At 37.9% G+C, this 21,158-nt stretch overlaps 2 protein-coding genes across 7 annotated transcripts in view; one reads left to right on the top strand and one right to left on the bottom strand.

The window, feature by feature from the left end:
* KLHL28 (kelch like family member 28) overlaps nucleotides 1–2,371 on the bottom strand; it is a 35,114-nt gene extending 32,743 nt beyond the window's left edge. For 2 of the 6 annotated variants that reach the window (XM_042943057.1, XM_042943055.1), the window contains exon 1: nucleotides 620–1,183. Coding sequence is in view for 2 of the 6 variants with exons in the window: in XM_042943055.1 (XP_042798989.1) it covers nucleotides 620–644 (25 nt within the window). In the remaining 4 variants the exon portion in view is untranslated. Of the gene's footprint in view, nucleotides 1–619; nucleotides 1,185–2,159 lie in introns of those variants that run through there. The other 4 variants (XM_042943056.1, XM_042943062.1, XM_042943061.1 and 1 more) reach the window with 4 other exon arrangements.
* TOGARAM1 (TOG array regulator of axonemal microtubules 1) overlaps nucleotides 1,515–21,158 on the top strand; it is an 84,283-nt gene continuing 64,639 nt past the window's right edge. Inside the window, exons 1-4 of the mRNA XM_042943054.1 lie at nucleotides 1,515–1,760; nucleotides 2,172–2,260; nucleotides 2,465–4,861; nucleotides 19,630–19,786. Coding sequence (XP_042798988.1) covers nucleotides 2,819–4,861; nucleotides 19,630–19,786 — 2,200 coding nt within the window. The 5' untranslated portion in view covers nucleotides 1,515–1,760; nucleotides 2,172–2,260; nucleotides 2,465–2,818. The remainder of the gene's footprint in view (nucleotides 1,761–2,171; nucleotides 2,261–2,464; nucleotides 4,862–19,629; nucleotides 19,787–21,158) is intronic.

Consider the following 21,158-nt stretch of genomic DNA (forward strand, 5'->3'; position numbering starts at 1 on the left):
TGATCTCACAGTCTGTGAGTTCAAGCTCCACACCAGGCTCTCTGTTGTCAGTGCAGAGCCCACTTGGGATCCTCTGTTCCCCTATCTCTCTGCCCCCTCTGCCCAAACTCTTGCATGCTCTCTCAAAAAATAAATAAACATTAAAAAAATTTTTTTATCCTATCTCTATTTATGGTTAAACATAAAAGGTTTTTCTAGTCAGTACACAATTTCTACAATTCCCTGGATTCCTGGAATTCAAGAATAAGATTTTTTAAAATTTTTCTTTGTAAAAGAAATAAACCGAATATACATTAAATGGATGCGATCTGCCTTCCACAAAATAACCCCTAAAGATAATTAATAAGATGTATGATGTTAATTAAGGTCCCATTTCCTAAATATCCACCATGGAGACTAATGCATCTTCCAAGTCTTTACCAAGGAAATTAAATGTAACAGATATAAAATAAATTGCAATCTATAACATAGTGATCTACAGAGCCCTGAAAAAAGGATCAAAATTAAGACTCATTTTGCCTTATTCTAAGGGAAAGGCACAATAACTGGTTGGTTTAAGTATCCACAATCCTTGAGAAGTATTCACTATGAAGAGAAGGGGTAATTCTAAAGCTTCTACCATAACTTTGATGATGGTACATCATTCAAGACGTTCCAAGTTCCTTTTCTTTGATTCCATGATTACCACACAACCTCCACTTACTAACTTGGCTTCCCAAGTTCTTGGATACAGGAAAGAGTGCACTGGATTCTTCCACCTGAAAATTCTGATCACTGGAAAGGGTTATCTTCTATTCCAACATAAACTAGCATTCTAATATGTACATTCTAAAGTGTACATCATTCTCTTACTCAGTTTAGTTTGAATTGGGGTCCTGAGACCTGGACTTTTATGACTAAAAGTATAAATATGAGTTTCTTACATTGGAATATGAAAACCAGACAGACATTCCTTTTCACTGACGACTGCTACAATCATCTCTTGGGTTTTAACTCCCCAGCCCTTACCCTGTCCCTAAATTAAAAAAAAAAACAAAACAAAACTTTTTTTTTCTTTTTTTGGTCTACTGAAATATACCTAAACCAAATTAGGCAGATTCATTTAAACACCAAAATGACTAAACTCAAAATAACAACCAACCACAAAAGAACTGAAACCAAAACATAAGGATGTTTACATAGGCCTCATTCACATTTACTCTATTCTTAAAAGACAAAAAAGAAACCTATGATATCCAAATTTTACTTAAGACAACAGAAATTGTTTTAACTTGCATTATCCAGCAACATTATTTAAAAAAGGTTTCCATATGTAACTCAAATATCCTGACTTCACTTACATTTAAAATGCATAAATAGGAGACCTCAAACGATAACTTTTCTGCAGCCTTTTCTCAATAAGTCATCCTAAAGTAATTGTGTTATGCTTCAAAAAAGCCCAACTCCCCCACACACTCCAAAAGAATACAGCCTCACAACAGACACTCCCGACACTCCAGCTCTTCAACTGTGTTCGCTTAAGTTTCATTTACAACAGGAAAGAACCACTCACCAAATTCACAGTTCGCCTAAAAAAAGAAATGTCTATTATTAGCCGTAAATCTACAGGGCAGTTCTCTTAGGACCGTGATGCCAAGCCTTCAACCGCAACTGAAACTGTCTTTGCAATCTCGGTTTCCAGGAGACTGAAGGGCTGCAGACACGCGCAAGGATCCTGCAGGGAGGTTGGGATGGCACAGGGCGCCGGAGGAGGGAAGGAGGTAAGTCTCATAAAGGAACTGCATTAGGGGCCTTTGAGAACGTCTAAGGGAGAGGTGGGAGCTACAGGGAAAAATAAATTAAGTACGTTTTAAAAGAGAATTTAAAGTGATGAGATTAAGGAAAAATGAAAAAATCATCAACCTTCCAAGACCGTCGTGTAAGCGAAGTAGGAAGGGGGTAGGGCGGGGAGAATAAGGGCCCCAAAGACCAGAATTTGAAAAAAGTACGCGAGCTGTAAGCTTGGCCTTAGTCCGAATCTCCTGTCAGGGTACGCGGGCCGCAGGACAAAAGGATCGCACTAACTCAGGGTTGTAGAAAGCAACGCATTTGCAACGATAACAAGCCCTGCACAAGAAGATGTCGCCTTTCTCCCTGCTTGCTCCTGTTCATTTCTTTACCTCTTACTGCAGCACCAGCGTCACTCCGGCAAAACTCTGCCAAAGCCCGCGCCGCAGGAGGACAGCAAAAGGAAAATACCTGAGTCCCCGGAATCAGGCAGGTAACAACAAGAGAAGTCGTAGGCCAGCGGTGTCGGGGTAGGACCCCCTGCTTGTCCCCAGTCAAACCCCAATTCTTTCCGGTGGGGAGGGGAACTTCCGCTCGGAGCGAGAACGTCACTTCCGTCTAATGCCTTCACGCTGCTTTGCCTTCTCCGCTCTACAGACGTTTGCTACCGTCGTAATGTTCTCACTTCCTTTTCCAGGATCTTGCTGCCTAGTCGTAACACCCGACGTGGACTACAGTACCCAGCATTCAACACGGCAAGTTGAGTTCCGGGTCAAGAGGTCCGCGCTGGGTGGATCACCATGGAAGCGATCGGTTTGGTCACGTGGTGCCCCTGGATACGCCCGGTGGCTGCTGTGGGGTCTGGGGCTCAGGCAGGGGCCATTTTGCAGAAGGCAGCCTCCCGGAGTTGGGAGCGGCTTGGCAGCTAACTGAAGCTGTTTTTTTCCCTCCTCTACAGCTTGTGGCTTGTAGAGGAACCTGGAAGGCTGGGCTCCATCGAGCCCTTCAAAGACGATGGTTTCCTACAGCCTTTGCCATCTGACGACTCTCCATGGAGGCTGTGCCCTCTGCGCTGCTCCTGCTGCCGCACCTTCCAGCCCTCTATGCCTATCGCCTCCAGAGCTGCAGTCGTCCTTCCGCCCCAGAGACTGATGATAGTCGAGGTGGGGGCACCATGAGAGGCGAGAAAAACTACTGCCGTGGAGCTGCCGGAGACCACGGTTCCTGCCCCCCGACACCTTCACCTCTGGCCTCGACCCTCGTGATGCCCGCGGAGGCAGTCACAAGTGGTTGGTCTGGGTCTGGAGGTGGTTTGGCAGGGGGAGACGAAGAGGAGACTCGGCTTCTTCAACTCCTTCGGACCGCGCCAGATCCTTCCGAGGCCTTCCAGGCTTTGCAGGCTGCTTTGCCGCGGCGGGGCGGTCGACTCGGCTTCCCCCGACGGAAGGAAGCATTGTATCGGGCCTTGGGCCGAGTGCTCGTGGAAGGAGTTAGTGATGAGAAGCGACTCTGCTTGCAGCTCCTCTCGGACGTTCTCCGGGGTCAGGGGGAGGCAGGCCAGCTGGAAGAGGCCTTTAGCTTAGCACTTCTGCCTCAACTTGTTATCTCCTTAAGAGAAGAGAATCCAGCCCTACGGAAAGATGCGCTACAAATCCTACATGTCTGTCTGAAACGTAGTTCTGGACAGGTGCTGAGAACGCTTATACAACAGGGACTGGAAAGTACCGACGCCCGACTTCGAGCTTCCACAGCACTACTGTTCCCCATCCTGCTTACTCCTGAGGATTTGTTGCTCAGCTTAGATCTCACCGAGGTAATAATATCCTTAGCCAGAAAGCTTGGCGATCAGGAGATAGAAGAAGAATCTGAGACTGCTTTCTCTGCACTTCAGCAAATTGGGGAACGACTTGGCCAAGAGAGATTTCAGTCCTATATCTCTCGCCTGCCATCTGCGTTGAGGAGACACTACAATCGCCGCCTGGAGTCTCAATTTGGAAGTCAGGTTCCTTATTATTTGGAACTTGAAGCCTCTGGATTTCCTGAAGATCCTCTCCCCTGTGCAGTGACTGTTTCCAACAGCAATCTTAAATTTGGGATTATTCCTCAAGAGCTTCATTCAAGGTTGTTAGACCAGGAAGACTATAAGAACCGGACTCAGGCTGTTGAGGAACTAAAACAGGTGATGGGAAGAGTTAACCCTAGTTCTACCCCTCATTCCAGTCTTGTCGGTTTCATTAGCTTGTTGTATAATTTGTTAGACGATTCAAACTTCAAAGTGGTCCATGGCACACTTCAGGTCCTGTATTTACTGGTTATTCGCCTTGGAGAGCAGGTACAACAGTTCTTGGGACCAGTTATAGCAGCTTCTGTCAAAGTGCTGGCAGATAACAAGTTGGTAATCAAACAAGAATACATGAAAATCTTCCTCAAGCTAATGAAGGAAGTAGGTCCTCAACAGGTGCTTTGTTTACTCCTGGAACATCTCAAACATAAGCATTCCAGAGTGAGAGAGGAGGTAGTGAACATTTGCATCTGCTCCCTCCTGACTTATCCAAGTGAAGATTTTGACCTAACCAAACTGTCTTTTGATCTTGCGCCAGCTCTTGTAGATAGCAAACGCAGGGTACGCCAAGCAGCTCTTGAAGCCTTTGCTGTGTTGGCATCGTCAATGGGCTCAGGTAAAACCAGCATCCTTTTCAAAGCTGTGGATACTGTTGAACTGCAAGATAATGGAGATGGAGTGATGAATGCTGTGCAGGCCAGATTGGCTAGGAAAACCCTCCCAAGGTTAACAGAACAGGGATTTGTGGAATATGCAATACTTATGCCGTCATCTGCCCAGGGTAGGTCAAGTCATTTGGCACATGGAGCAGATACAGATTGGCTTTTGGCTGGTAACAGAACTCAGAGTGCACACTGTCATTGTGGTGACCACACAAGGGACAGCATGCAAATTTATGGATCTTACAGTCCAACCATATGTACCCGAAGGGTATTAAGTGCAGGAAAAGGAAAAAATAAATTGCCATGGGAAAATGAGCAGTCTGGAGTCATGGGAGAAAACCAGACCTCCAATCCCAAGGATATAGAACAGGTATGCATCTTTTCTAATTTCCTTGAGTTGAAACTAGAAAGAGTTTAAAATGAAAATAGGTTTGTAATGACTTAAGGGTGAAACTGCTAGAGGGTTGTTATGCTGTTTTTTTTAAGTCGGTTTGAAAGCTGACGTGGACATCTATTGTAATGGTACAGATCATGTAGGAACATTTAATAAGCTTACTGCTTGATGGATTTCATTGAATTTGAGGCACAATCTGATAATGACAATACTTGGATTTCAGTTTGGGCCTGTCAACTTGGTATGTCAATTATCTCATCCATACACAAACACTGAGTATTTAGTACTTGTCAGATAAAGAGCAGACTTCTAATAATGAAGATGAGGCTGGTTCCGTGAAGTTTAGGTAGAAAGACAGACCTGTAAATGGGCAATTTCAAATTTCTTAAGTGCTAAAGGAGAAATATAAAGAATCCGTAGGAATACTGAAAACAGAAAAAAGAATTCCACTAGAAAAGTTCCGAGAATTCCTCCAAGAAGTTCCAAGAAGTCTTCCAAGTTGTGACATCTGAACTGATTTTTCCTCCAGTTTTTATTTTGAAAATTCCAAATCTACAGATAACTTAAAAGAACTGTACAATGAATACCCATCTACTTCATCTATATCTGTCAGTTGTCATCTTTTCATATATGCTTCATATTTGCTGAATCATTTGAAAGCAAGTGCAGATATCTTGATACTTCATTTCTCAATATTTCTACATTTATTTTCTAAGTATGGCATTTTCCTTTATCATATTATTATCACACCTCAAAAAATCAATAGTAATTCAGTAATATCTAATATATAGTCTGTGTTTAAATTTCTCCAATTAACCCGTAAAAAATGTTTTATAGTATTTGTTTTACTTTTATCACCTAGGTTTCAATCACGGTTCACTTGGTTAATATACCTCTTATCTAGAACAATATGTCTACCTGTTTGTTTATTTTTTCTTGACATTGACTTATTTGAAGAGTCTGAAGTAGTCATTTTGTAGAATTTCCTACATTCCTTAATTTGTCTGATTGTTTCTTTATGAATACATTCAAGATAAACAATTTTAGCAAAAATGTTACATGGGAGATATTGTAAAGTTCACATTATATCACATGAGGATACATATAATATCATGTCGTCTCACTACTGGTGAGCTAAATTTTACCACTTGGTTAATGTAGTGATAACCAGATCACTGTCTTGTAAGGTTTATTTTCTTCTTTATAATTAGCACATGATCTGTAAAGTGATACTTTGAGACTGTATAAATAACCTAAAAACCTTTCAGCCACTGTTCTTAGCATCTAATAGTGATCCAAACCTATATCATTTATTACATCAAGGTCTACAAAGAAAGAGTAATTTTTAAAAAATTCTTACATTTCTTCTGTATTTGTTATGTGGCATTCTTTTTTATTCTCTGTGTTAAGTACATCAGTATTCCTTTTGATGCTAAAATTGGTTCTAAGTTGACCAGTGGCTGATTCTTATGTCCTTTGACGTGACTCCTTAGTCATTGAACACATTCTTAATCATACAAGATTCCCAGGCTTACTTTGTACCTTTCTTGTGTCAGACCTGGAATCAACCATTTTTTCAAACTGCTTTTTTAGTTAAGAGCAGAATTTAAAAACCAAAGTCTAGGTATAAATGTATTCATCGCTATTGTTTACTATTGTGGATTGGTCACTTCAGTGGACAGAACCAGGCAGTACCTTTGTGTGTGTGTGTGTGTGTGTGTGTGTGTGTGTGTGTGTGAATCATATGGATAACCTCCAGTTCAAATCCAGCACTACAGCGTTTTTCCTTATCTTCCTTAGTCCATATCTTCCTTCTCCCACAGTAAAACCCTGGTTCCCAGTGTCAGTCATATTTATTCATATACTGTATTCTATGATGTACAAAATATAATTACTACACCAATAACATGACAACTAACTACCTTCTAAAGTTCAAGATTTCTACACTTGATCTTAGCCAAAAGGCCGAGAAGCGATAAAAGTTCAAGATTTCTTTGCAGTTCTTTTTCTGCTTAGAATTATCCCACAGAGTTTTGTTTTCAAACTTTTCTTAAATTGTTTTCTGAGTTATTATGATTTAAACGGTGTGATAAAAGATGAGTAGAAGTTTGCTTAAGTGTGGACGGGTTCTGGTGAATTCCAGATGGGAGGAATATATGTTGAGACACTGAGTTATGAAGGACTTAGCAAATGAATAAGAAATGGTGAGTTTCTGTACTGCTGAAACTGTTTGGTGGGAGGTAGCAGAAGATACTAGAAATACAATCAGAAGCAAAAATACAGAGATCATTATTACAAATAAGGAGTTTGTATTTTTGCAGTAGAACTCAAATGGATGGAGGTAAACTAAATATTCTTTCCTTCCTTCTAGCTCCAAATTATTTTTAACAATGATTTTCAGATTTACATAATCTAGTTATATGGTTGTTCTTGTGTACTGTAAACATTACCTGGCAACGAATGGGTTTCTTTAAGCATTGATCTTAATCCTGCTTGTTCTGTGTCAAAACTAAAATGTTAGTGTATCAAGAAGATTCTGGGGGCATCTGGGTGGCTTAGTTGGTTGAGCATCTGACTTCCACTCAGGTCATGATCTTGTGGTTCATGAGGTCAACCCCACATCAGGCTTGCTGCTGTCAGCCTGTCAGAGCAGATCCCACTTCGGATCCCCCCCTCTCTGTCTCTCCTCCACTTGCCCTCCCCCAAAATAAATAAATATTTTTTAAAAAAGAAGATGATTCTGGTGCTGGCCAAAGCACCAAGAATCTGAAAATAAGTGCATTTTTTAAATTCCAGTGTAGATATATATTGCTTTTAAAAGATGGAACTTGGGGCACCTGGGTGGCTCAGTTGCTTGAACATCCAACTCTTGATTTCAGCTCAGGTCATGATCTTGTGGTTCATGGTATTGAGCCCCACATGGGGCTCTGTGCGGACAAGCATGGAGCCTGCTTGGGATTCTGTCTCTCCCTCTCTTTGCCCCTCCCCTGCGTGCTCACATGTTCGTTCTCTCTCTCTCTCTCTCTCTCTCTCTCTCTCTCTCTTTCACTCTAGCTCTCACTCTCACCCTCCCCTGCACACCTGCAGGCACATTCTCTCTCTAGAAAGAAAGACAGAGAGAGAGAGAGAGAAAGAAAGAAAGAAAGAAAGAAAGAAAGATAGATAGATGAAAGAACATATCCCAGAAATTAAGTTATACTTTCTTGCTCATAAATGGTTTGTAGAAGAACTACATTGGAATTTATCTTGAGGACAGGGATTAAATAGTTAAATATTTTTAGGTGAGCAGTTTTTGAAGTATGTATGTATTTTAATTAATAAACATTATTTTTTAGAGCAGCTTTAGGTTCATAGCAAATTGAAGAGAAAGTACAGAGATTTCTGTTGTCTCCTCTGCCCTCACACATGCACAGTCTCCTGCACAAGCACCACAGTGGTATGTTTATTGCAGTTGATGTAAATTGACATATTATCACCAAAAGTCTGTAGTTTTACATTAGGATTTGCTCTTGCTGTTGTATATTCTGTGGGCTTGGACAAATCTATGTCTAGTATCTACCATTATAGTATCATTGAGTATAGTTTCACTGCCCTGAAAATCCTCTGTGCTCTGCCTCTTCATCACTCCTTCCCTCCCTTCCAGCAACCACTGATTACTGTTTCCATAGTTTTGCCTTTTCTAGAATGTCATGGCCCCTGATCTGTTAGGTGTTGGCTCTTGCCCAAGTTCTGCTTTAACATTTCCAGTCTGCTGTTAATTGATTATTTCTGTCTTGTCCACATATAGCGTTGGTTAATTACATTAAACAGCAAAGCTTCCAGAAAAGCTCGTGAATGTTTATGTACTTCTGTAGCTCATTTTAAAAGTAGACTCATTTGCTTAGATGATTTTTGTAATGTAGTGTTAGAAAATACGTTTACAAGAGGGAAGCAGGGCTACATTGGAAACTCTTGAATGTCAGACCAAAGAGTTTAGCTTGTGAGCGTGCACAAGTTGGGGAGAAGCAGGGAAAGAGAGGAGAGAGAATCCTGAGCAGTCTACACACTATCAGCGCAGAGCCTACACAGGACTCACAAATTGTGAGATCATGACCTGAACCGAAATCAAGAGTTGGATGCTTAACCAACTGTGTTACTTAGGCGCCCCTCCTTTCTTTTTTTTTAAGCAATGCTTTAGGAAAATTCATCACAACAACAGAAATGTGTAGGTTGTACTTTTTGTTTCTTTTCTTTCTTTCTTTCTTTCTTTCTAGAGCTAGAGACTACAGACTTAGGAGATTAATTAGACTTATGAATTAGACTGCTTGTGTGAGGTGTTGAGATCTGTAAGGATTAGCAGGGTATCAGGATTAGACTAGAAAGAAAATAATGGATGTAAGAGATGTTTCAAAACATTTAGTGACCAAGTGTTAGAGTAGAGGGGGAGAGAGAGAGAGAGAGAGAGAGAGAGAGAGAGAGAGAACTAAGATTTACATGAGGTGACCAATGCATAAAATCCATGAATACATATAAGAAGGCCCCAAACAAGGAAATTAATTAGGTAGAAAATGAATTTTAGGTGGAACAAGATAGAATATTCTAGTTGAGTTTGAAAAATACTATCCAGAGACAAAGAACCAGGGATGTAAATCTTGGAGGTCATATACTGAGAAGTATTTGCTGAGACTGAGAGTGGGTAGACTTTCCAGTGAAGGGTATATAGAGCAAGAGCAGCATGCTTAGGACTCAGTCTTGGCATACAGCCTCAATTAGGGAAGAGATATATGAGACAGAACCAAATAAGGCAAAGAAAGAGGTGCCTAACAGTTGGAAGAGAACCAAGGAAAAACAAAGTTTTAGAAGTGAAGCAGAAAGTTTGAGAAAATACATCTGTACCACTAAATGCAGGAGAGATTAAGGAGAAGGAAGACTGAAACATGACTTGTTCTTACATATTCAGCCTGCTACTTGTAAAATAATTTTTAATAACTTTATCTTCCTGAATTTCCTCTTAATAATTTTCTGATTATAAAAAAGTTAATGTGTACTTATAGAAAATTTGGAAAATATAAAAAAGCACAAAGAAGTAAATTAGATTTTTCTAGTAGTAATCACTTCTGAGAGAGGTATGCACTGAATGTTCTGTTGCCTGATTCTTTTTTCAGGCATGAAAATGAACGTCCCCCTTTTAGTTATTCACTTACTTTACCATGAACATTTTTTTCTTTAATATCGAATAATCTGTAGAAGGATCTTTAGTGACTATTTAATATTAGATCATATAATATCATGGTCTAACTGCTCTCTTACTTTTTGAATACTTAAACTTTTAAATTCTGTTATTGTTTCCACCATTTAGTTGATTATTTTTGTGCCCTAACACATCAAATCACTGACAACCATGTTCCTGTGGTATTTTAACTTTGCATCTCTTTTTATGTTTCTTATGAGTGTTTTAATGGGTTAATGGGGTCAGTGATCAGGCCTCACTAGCTGACTACCATATTAGCTATATTTTTCCTAACAGATTTCTATACAGTGTGGTAAGAGACATAGTAGTCAGTAAACTAGAATGAAAAATAAAGAGCATACTTGCTTCATGTGTATGCAGTTACTAGCTCTGTAGCTTTTTCAGGGTGGAAGATTTGATTATAGGAAGGTCATTGGGACATGGAAAAGAGTGGTTTTAGAAGAATGTCATAGAGACTGAATTTAAAAGTTTATGAAGTGAGTTGATAAGGAATACAGGCAGTAAGCATTTCTTCAACATCTTTTTGATCATCCACTATGTGTGAAGCCAAATGCAAGCTTATAATCTACTCTTTAAAGCACCGCCTAGCATTTTTTTCTATCATTGTTTAGCACATGTGAGCCATGTTCTCTTTCTCAATGATGGTAAGCACTGGGGTGATAGGGACTGTTTCTTTTGGTTTTTGTTTTTGCAATAGTACTAACCATAGTGCTGTGTCCGCAATTAGTATCAATAAATATCTGTTAAGTGAGAGACATTTAAGGGTTTGGCAGTGAAAGAAAAGACCATGCAGGATATAGCAGGACGAGTTATTACTGTGTTTTATTTTAAAATAGGAAACGCTTGACTTGAGAGAGGCAGAAAAAGGAGCCAATTATGAATTCAACATACCTACTCTGTGCCTTGTACTGTGGTAGATGTTAGATATGAAAAATACTTATGATTTGGTCCCTGTAAGCATATTTGAGAAAGAGAGGCAAGGAATTAATGGGTCCTAAATAAGGACTGAATGAGTCAAGAACACAGGTTTATATAGGGAGCTTAGCTGTGGAACAGAGGAGGAAGTCTTTTCCTCTGGAAATGAAAGAAAAAAGGAGGGTGACGAAGGATACAGAAAAATTTTGAGATAGCAACAAGGGTGCATTTTGTTTTTAGTCAAAAGAAAGGAAGATGTGATTCTAGAACAGTGCTTATTAAACTTTAATATGCATGTGGATTGACTCAGGATCTTGTTAAAATACAGAATCTGATTCAGTTTGTCTGGGATGGGATCTGAGACTACATGTCTAATAAGCTCCTAGGTGTTGCTGATGCTCTGGTTTGTGAACCACATTTTGAGAGCAGCTCTAATAATTAAGCTTCCATATTCTGGTAAACTAAGAGGTAAGCTGAAAATGGAAAATTATGGGTCCGGGATCTGAAGAATATGGGAAAGGTTTAGAATACTTAATATGACAAATTTGAAGGTAAAAATTATTAACCTGCAGTAATGTATTTGTTGTGAATTCATTCTAATGAGGCTTTTCTTGGATGTTCAGTTGTTTCTAATAAGTAGTTTTTGATTTTCTTTTTATTTATTTTTGGGACAGAGAGAGACAGAGCATGAACGGGGGAGGGGCAGAGAGAGAGGGAGACACAGAATCGGAAACAGGCTCCAGGCTCCGAGCCATCAGCCCAGAGCCTGATGCGGGGCTCGAACTCACAGACCGCGAGATCGTGACCTGGCTGAAGTCAGACGCTTAACCGACTGCGCCACCCAGGCGCCCCTGATTTTCTTTTTAAAATATGATTGGAGTATCTGAAGGAGAAAAACTCTTAGTTTAAGCATGTCAAAACCATGAACAATCCTGAAAGCATATCTGATGTCAGTATAGATGTTAGTTTCCAAGAAGTACTCACTGATTTTCTTTTTTCTTTTTAAATTTTTTAAAAATAATCTTTGTGTCCACCCTTGGGTCTGAACTCATGACCCCAAAATCGAGAGTCACATGCTCTACCTACTGAGCCACCCCAGAGCCCCTGATTTTTTTTTTTCTTTTAGATTTTAGTGAAGGTTTAAAGAATTTGAAAAACTTTTGGTTTTAATGCTTGTCAAAATCCTGAACAGCACTGAAGCATATCTATTGTCAGTGTGGATGATCTATTTAAAAACTTAAAAATAATTTTAAAATAAATTTTAAAAAATAAACCTTAAAAACATATTAAATAAGGTAATGTATGTTTATATGTTTTTTTCACCTTAAAAAAAAGCTGTAACAGTGCCCTTGATAAATGGACAGCATGTATCCATTGCCTTGTGTACCTTTTTTTTTTACAGTTTATTTATTTATTTTTGAGAGAGAGAGGGAGAGCAGAGGAGGGGCAGAGAGAGAGGATCTCAGGCAGGCTCCACACTATCAGCGTGGAGCTCAATGTGGGGCTTGAACTCAAAAACCGTGAGATCATGACCTGAGCCAAAACCAAGAGTCTGATGCTTAACTGACGAACCCACCCAGGCACCCCTTCTTGTGTACATATTTTTATCTCTCTGTAATTTTTTTACCTAGAGCCTTGTCAGCTGTATGTATTAAATACAACCTTACACAAAGAAACCAGCTGTGTTTCCTCATAGATGCAGAAAAAAAAAAGGCATATAACCAAGAATTATCTTTCATTCTCTCTAAGAGTACACATTTCATATCCTTTTGTGGTGATTTAAGTAGCAATAATAAACATGTATTTAATGTCATCCAAAGGTATTTATAGATCTTTTAATCTGTTTATTTGATGGTTATTCTATAATGTATAAGAGAAAAGGGTAAATTAAAAACATATTTAATGATCAGTGATTTGAATTTTTATCTTAATTAGAAATTCTAAAGATTTTTCATTAATTCAATTTTATATTAGTCTAAAATAACATTAAGGGTTTGAAAACTACAACACAAGGCAATATATTAATCATTGTAGGATTTATGGCATTATAGGAGTTGATCCCTTTTAATAAAGATATTATGTATTATAAAATTTAATTGAACTCATGATTTTACAATTTTATATTTTGAAAAGTGAAGCCAGTGGAGGACATTTGAGAAATTTAAGTTAGTTAGGCTTTTCCTGAGAAGATAGGTTCAAGTTTGCACAAACAATTATATCATATTAATATTATTTTACATGGTGATAAAATCTGGGCAAAGACAAATAACTGTCTTTAAGTGAGTTTTATTTGTCCAAGGATTTTATATGAACTTTTCCTGTATAATTAATTATATACCAGATATTAAAACTTTAAAGTTTAAGAACATTTTTTTTCTTGGTTAACCAAGGACATTAATTAAACTCACAGCTAGTCTTTGTTTTTCCTTGAATGTACATCTTGTGGCAAGACCATTGTTTTCCTTACACAGTACATTCAAACCATAAAAAGTAAAGAAATCTCAGAAGTCTCTGGGTTTTTTTCATTTAATGTGAAATAAGCACTCACCCTTTTAATAATGATTTTAGTATGCTAACTGAAATAAGATCTTGTTTCAGTTTATTTTATTCTGATAGATTAATACAGTCTATACATAGACATGATATACCAATCTGTTTGCTCGAAAAATATTTTGTATTCATAAAATGGAAAAATTTTACCCTCCAAGAACTTAGAGAATGTAATTATGATAAAGCAGCAAAAAACCCCAAAAACACTTAATCATCATTAGATTCATCATTGCTGAGTATGTTGGTTTTAAATATATTACCACAAATTCTTTGAGATTCTTTCCTTGAAGAGTTACAATCCACTTCCCTTCCACTTGCATGTGTCTGACTTAATGACTTACTTTTAACAAATAAAGTAGAGATCATGGTGTGTGACTTCAGAAACTAGGTCATAAAAAGGCACTGCAGCTTCCATCTTGGTTGTGTTTTCCTCGAATCTCTTGCTTTGGAGGAAGCCAGCTGCCGTATCATGAGCAGTCCTCTGGAGAGACCCAGATGGCAAGGAACTGAAGCTTCCTGCTAGTAGCCATGGAGTGAAGTTCAGTGATCCTCCAGTCTCAGTTAGGGCTTCAGTTGACAACAGCCTAGCCGATATCTTGATTGCAGCCTCAAGAGATTAGAACCATCCAGTTAAGCCACTTGTAAATTTGTGATCCACAGAAAGAAAGATAATGAATGTTCATTGTTTTAAGGTACTATACTTTGGGATAATGCATTATATGGCCAAAGATAACTAATAGACTAAGAATTGTGATTTGCAGGAATTTGGAGAGATATTATATTTCTAATGTCCGTATCTTGTAAAATAAAGTCATTGAGTTTTCTTAGTTTTTAAAAAAGCTAAACTTACTTGAAGTTTAGAAAACTATTAAATATTGTTTTGTTTGGCTTTTGGAAACCATCATTTTTCTGAGTGTCTAATTTATAATTAAGTTTCTTTACTGTCCTTTCTTTTGCTTCAGAATTCCAAATTAATATTAACTTGCAGTTACTCAGTTATTTAGAGATACTGAAGAAAGCTGACCATTGAACGTTAAGATCTTGTTTCCTTTCATCTTTGGTATAGGAATTTGATTTTTTTGTAGATATTGACAGGTATTCACCCCATTATAAGTAAACATGAAGAAACCTTAAGCTTTGGATGGGGAAAGAAAGCTCTGGCTATTAGAGTAATGGAGCTTATATCAGCACATTTAAAAACAAACATAAACAGAACACACCAATAAGGAAATGAGATTGCAGATTCCCAGTTAGCTGCCATCTGCCCAGGATACTGTCATCTGGCAGAAATCACATAATAGGTCATAAAATCAAAACCCATTTCCTCCACTGCTGCCATCTGTGTGGAAACTATTGTCCATGTGTTCAGTTATAGTCAGAACCAGAAAGAGGCTTTATGAGCAGGAGCTATGTCACTCAATCAGTTATATGAAGAAAGGTTAACTGAGGACTCAAGGGCCCAAGTCTCAGAAAAGGTGCACTTTCAGGCCATGTGTTTGATTCCCACGTTAGGACCCAGAAAGTCAGCACATCAGCAAGATCTCCAGAAATAAACATCAAGGAGTCAGAAATAGTTGGTTTGTTATTTTGCAATGTAATTTGTTTTCTTATATGTAAAAGAGTCCTCTAATTGGCTAAATAAAGGAAAAATGAGAAATAGTCTTGTCTGCATATTTTGTGGGAAAACTGATAGCTGACAGTTACAAAAAGTTCAGTTTGGGTATTCTCTAAGGATATTAAAGAAACCACTTTGGTTGTTTTAAAAAGATATTTTAGCTGTATAACATATGTGACAGTATTTCTAAGGTCTGCCAGTCTCCTTCAGTCGGTACTGCTACCTTAAGCCAGGTATGCCCCATTTCCCTGGTTGAAATGTCTTCCTTATCACTTGAAACAAAGTCTTTTGGAAGCAACCCAAATGTCCCATTATAGGAGAATGGCATATCTAGTCAGTGGACCATTATATAGCCTTTAAAAATGAACAAGGATATGTGCACAACAATGTTCACTACAAGATAGTAATAGTGAAAAGCTGTGACAAAGAAAAGGTCCATCCATAGGGAACTATGAGTCCAACAACAATGTAAAATGCTGGGCATCCATTAAAAAGAACAAGTATGTATGGATTAACATGGAAGGATGTCTGCAATATTGAGTACTTACTGTGTGTCAGAGTATTATGTGGTCTATTTTGTTTCTTAAAAATAGCTTGTTGAAGTATGTTTATATGTACAAAAAGACCTGTTAACAGAGTTTATCAGAATTCTTTTTTTTTTTTATTTTTTTTTAATGTTTATTTTTGACAGAGAGAGAGAGAGAGGCAGAGCATGAGGGGGGAGGGGCAGAGAGAGAGGGAGACACAGAATCTGAAGCAGGCTCCAGGCTCTGAGCTGTCAGCACAGAGCCCAACCCAGGGCTTGAACTCACGGACTGTGAGATCATGACCTGAGCCGAAGTCGGACGCTAAACCAACTGAGCCACCCAGGCGCCCCTATCAGTAGAATTCTAATGAAAGAGGTACCAAAGAATTGGACTTTATATCTTATTTACTTCTATATTTTTTGCATTTTTTTTTACAATAAGCAGTTTACTACTTTTGTAATTAAAGTTTATAGCATTTATAAGAAGTCTTAAAGACACGAGAAATACTTTTATGGTAATGTTAATTGCAAAAGTGGTATATAAAACTTCATATATATTAATACAACCATGTTTTCTTCAAGTGTGCGCAGAAAGTGACTTGAGGTGCGCCTGGGTGGCTCAGTCAGTTGAGTGTCTGACTCTTGATTTCAGCTCAGGTCATGGTCTCATGATTAGTGAGTTTGAGCCCTGTTTGGAGTCTCTCTTTCTCTCTCTCTCTGTCTCTCTGTCCCTCCCCCACTTGCATGCACTCTCTGTCTCTGTCTCTCAAAATCAATAAACATTAAAAAACAAGTCATTTGAAAAAAAACACAAAGATGTTTCAGCAGGAGACTATAGGTAACTGGAATAAACTTTTTTAATGGTTACCATTAATGAGCAAGGTTGGAGTCCAGGTAAAAACCAGAAAGAAATGGTAGAAGATGAAAGGGTCCAGAAATTTTTATGTATGTATGCATGTATATATGTATGTAATCTGTATACACTATGGGGCTCCAAGTGACAACCCAAGATTAAGAGTTGCATGCTCTACAGACTGAGGCAGCCAGGCACACCTCCAAAAAAATTTTTTAAAAGATCCTTTTATTAAAAAATTATACAAGGAATTGGGGCACCTGGATGGCTCAGTCAGTAGAGCATGCAACTCTTGATCTTGGGGTTATGAGCTCAAGCCCCACATTGGGGAGTAGAGTTTACTTGAAAACACACACACACACACACACACACACACACACACACGGAATCAAATGAAAAGTTAACAGTAGCAAGATTAAAATAATAAGACTCTAAATCTCAAATTGTTGTTAACATCAAGTGTGAAGCTTACATTTTATAATACTTTGATTTTCTGTAACTCTAAGGAATTAAGGAATTAAATGAATTACATTTCAGATATTAACTTCAAAGACTGAAAACAGTCCATGTTTCTAAGAGTCCTAAGGTACTCTCAACAGACTGCTTCACATTTTATAAAATTAATTTTCAACTCTTTAAAAATATATCTGTGGGGCGCCTGGGTGGCTCAGTCGGTTAAGCGGCTGACTTCAGCTCAGGTCATGATCTCGCGGTCCGTGAGTTCGAGCCCCGCGTCGGGCTCTGTGCTGACAGCTCAGAGCCTGGAGCCTGTTTCAGATTCTGTGTCTCCCTCTCTCTGACCCTCCCCTGTTCATGCTCTGTCTCTCCCTGTCTCAAAAATAAATAAAACGTTAAAAAAAAAATTAAAAAAAATATATATATCTGTACTTTTTCTCTTTCACCCTAACTTCCTTTTCTCTTTAAAATTATTTTTAAGTTTGTTTATTTCTTTTTGAGAGAGAGAGCAAGTGGGGGAGGGGCAGAGAGGGAGAGAGAGACTCTCAAGCAGGCACCGCACTGTCAGCACAGAGTCCAGCGCAGGGCTGGAATCCACAAACTATGAGATCATGACCTGAGCAGAAACCAAGAGTCGGATGCCTAACCAACTGAGCCACCCAGGTGTCCTACTTCCTTTTTTCTTTAATTCATTATTTAGTCCCATGAAAGTTTATCCGTGAAAATCATCTGTCAACTTTTAAGAGAGACCCAAAAGGGTTTCATTGGTGTGTCCTATAGTCTGCCTTCAGATATGTACATATTTTTTCCATAGCAAAACTTATTAATCTCTGACTGACTTCTGCATTCTTAAATTCCACAGTCACACACATTCTCCATCACTACCACCACCCCCAGTATCCCCATTCCCATCCTCACCACCACCACTAGTTGTTGTATGTATCTGGCATATACAGTAATGTTCTGTTCTCTAAGCAGAAATTAATCACAGAGTAAATCTAATATGTATTCCATACTGTAGGATTATTTCTGGATTTCTCACTATTTTAATGGACTTAGTATGTTCTTTTAATCAATCTAATCAGGAGTTGACCACAGTTTGTTTCATTTTTATTACACTTAATACAAACTACTATATAATCAGTCATAGAAATTGTAATATACTTTGAGAAAGTAAAATCGGGTCTTTTTCATTTGGGGCATTGTTTATTTTTCACTGATATTTTCTTGGTTAATTTTTGAAAGTGTTAACTGGTTTTTCACAAATTTGATGAGGAAGAACATGTTATCTGAGGATCTGGTAGTTCATAGTTAAGTAACTAAGAAGTTTTCAAATAGACATCTTTAATTTTATTGTTTCTCATTATTGTTTGATACTTGGCAAAGTTTGCAAAGAAGCATATTGAGAAGGCTGATAGTTTACCACATGTCTAGATTTGATTGTGTCCGTAAGCTCCAAATAAATATATAGATAGTACAATTTTTGTTCACTTTTTTTTTAAAGTTTATTTATTTATTTAATGTAATCTCTACATGAAATGTGGGGCTCAAACTCACAACCCCAAGATCAAGAGTTGCATGATCTCTGACTGAGTCAGCCAGGCATATTCACTCAATTTTTTTAATGCTGTAGCCACATTGAACGTGAAATGATCTAGAACAATTGAGCTCATTATTGGTAAAGAAGTCTTGAACAGTTGAATAATGTTCTCATTTAGTTCTTTAGCTATGATTAGTTCTTTTACTTCAGAATTCTATTCTGGCTTTTGTACCTTAAGGATCAAAAGAGACATGTCAAAAAAAAATTGGAAACTATGAAGTACTAGGCTTGTATAAAGTATCACGTACTCAGTTTTAATTAAAAGTTCCCTCCTGAGGGAACCATGATATAGGTTACCATGTGTATATTTTTATTTGATATTACTATCAGTATTCTATAGTAAGTAAGACTAGTAGAGTGGGGTGCTTGCTGGTTCAGTGACCTTCAGTTACCATTTACTATTTAATGCTCAAGAATATCGTAGTGTGATAGTCTACACTGCTGAATGAGAAATGTGCTTTGCTCTACTCAACTTGTTTTTTAGATGTGTGTCCCTTTACATTCTTTCCTTCCTAGCTGCCAGATGTGTACTTAAGGAAGTAAGGTACAGGGGAGTCTGAGTGGCTCAGTCGGTTAAGGTCTGATTCTTGGTTTCAGTTCAGGTCATAATCTCATCGTTTGTGTGTTCAAGACCCACATTGGGCTGTGTGCTGACAGCGCGGAGCCTGCTTGGGATTCTCTGTCTCCCTCTTTCCCTGTCCCTTCCTCACTCATGCTGTCTTTCAGAAATAAATAAATAAACATTTAAAACAAATGTACAGGAAAGAGATGGGATAAAGTAATAAGGAGGCAAAATTAGCATTTCTGTCATGGAATGAAAAATACTGTTGGTGTACCTACCATACTATATGTGGATGTTTATTTGTTTCATTGTATATTTGATAAATTTAATATTTTTCTTTTAGTCTGAATTTCATAATTGGGTCTAAGTTATTCTTTCATATTTATTACCAAGTAAATGTAACACAAATTTGTTAATTTATTATCCTCTTCTCATAGTTTTCAGCATACGATTTCATCCCATCTCCAAAATTAAAGCCCTCTCAAGGAATGCCAGTCAATGATGATTTATGTTTTAGCAGAAAAAGAGTGTCAAGAAACTTATTTCAGAATAGTCGGGATTATAACCCAGATTCTCTTCCTGTGTGTGCTGCTGGTAAGTAAAATGTTCAGGTAATAGATACGTTGAAACTAAGTTAAAGGTTTCTCTAAACTTAATAATTCATTCAAGAGCTCAAAGAATTTATAATCTAGTAGACAATTCAGATTCAATAAATATTTGTTATAGATCTGATAAGAATGGACACTTTGACATAATTGTATATATATGTATACTGCATATATACATATATATACATATATATGTATATATATATGCAGTAAAATTCCATAATATTTTTACACAAAAATGATTGTTATAATGATTGTGTAGTTTAATGTTTATTTAATAGAGAAAAAGAAATGCAAGAATATATCCAGTTATGCTCATACCATTACTTGGATTTTTATAAGGCTCATGCTTTCTGTACCATTGAGAGCTCTTATCTAGTCACACAGATTTAAAATAACTAGAAAATAAGACAACATATAACCTGATGCTAGACTGAGTGATATGAATTGTAAGTACTATTTAGGGATTTAAGAAAGGAAAATGTGATAGGTGTTGAAGTGGTTTAGGAAAGCTCCAGGAAAAGTTGGACTTGATCCTTCATCTGGTAGATGAAGGATAAAGGGGCTTAAAATATAGGGAGATAATTTTAAAAATCCCATACATAGAACTGTAAGGGATCCCTTGCTCAGGGATAACCTTATCTAGCCAAGGTAGAGGGAAAGAGATCTTAGAAATAAGCTTGGAAACCATGTGAATGCTGTGTTAGATGTTAAGAAAGAAAGTAGAATTCTGCAGTACAACTTTTTGTGCAATGTGTACTACAAATACTGGGAAGAAGAAAAGCTAGCACAAGAAACAACAGGTGTTGGCGGGGACAGGGAGAAAGGGGAGCCCTCTTACACTGTTGGTGGGGATGCAAACTGGTGCAGCCCCCCTGGAAAACAGTATGGAGGTTCCTCAAAAAGTAAAAAATAGAACTACCCTATGATTCAGCAATTGCACTATGAGGTATTTACCCAAAGAATACAAAAACACTGATTTGAAGGGATACGTGCACCCCAATGTTTATAGCAGCATTATCAACAGTAGCCAAATAATGGAAAAAGCCCAAATGTCCATCAACTGATGAATGGATAAAGAAGATATGGTATATACACACAATGAAATATTACTCAACCATCAAAAAGAATGAAATTTTGCCATTTGCAATGACATGGATGGAGCTGGAATGTATTATGCTAAGCAAATTGAGTCAGTCAGAGAAAGACAAATACCATTATTATTTTACTCATATGTAAAATTTAAGAAACAAAACAGAGGAACATGGGGGAAAACATAAGAGAGGCAAATCAGGAAACAGAATCTTAACTATAGAGAACAAATTGAAGGTTACCAGTGGGGAGGGGGGTGGGGAGAT

Source organism: Panthera leo, chromosome B3, assembly GCF_018350215.1.
Source record: "Panthera leo isolate Ple1 chromosome B3, P.leo_Ple1_pat1.1, whole genome shotgun sequence".
NCBI lineage: Eukaryota > Metazoa > Chordata > Mammalia > Carnivora > Felidae > Panthera > Panthera leo.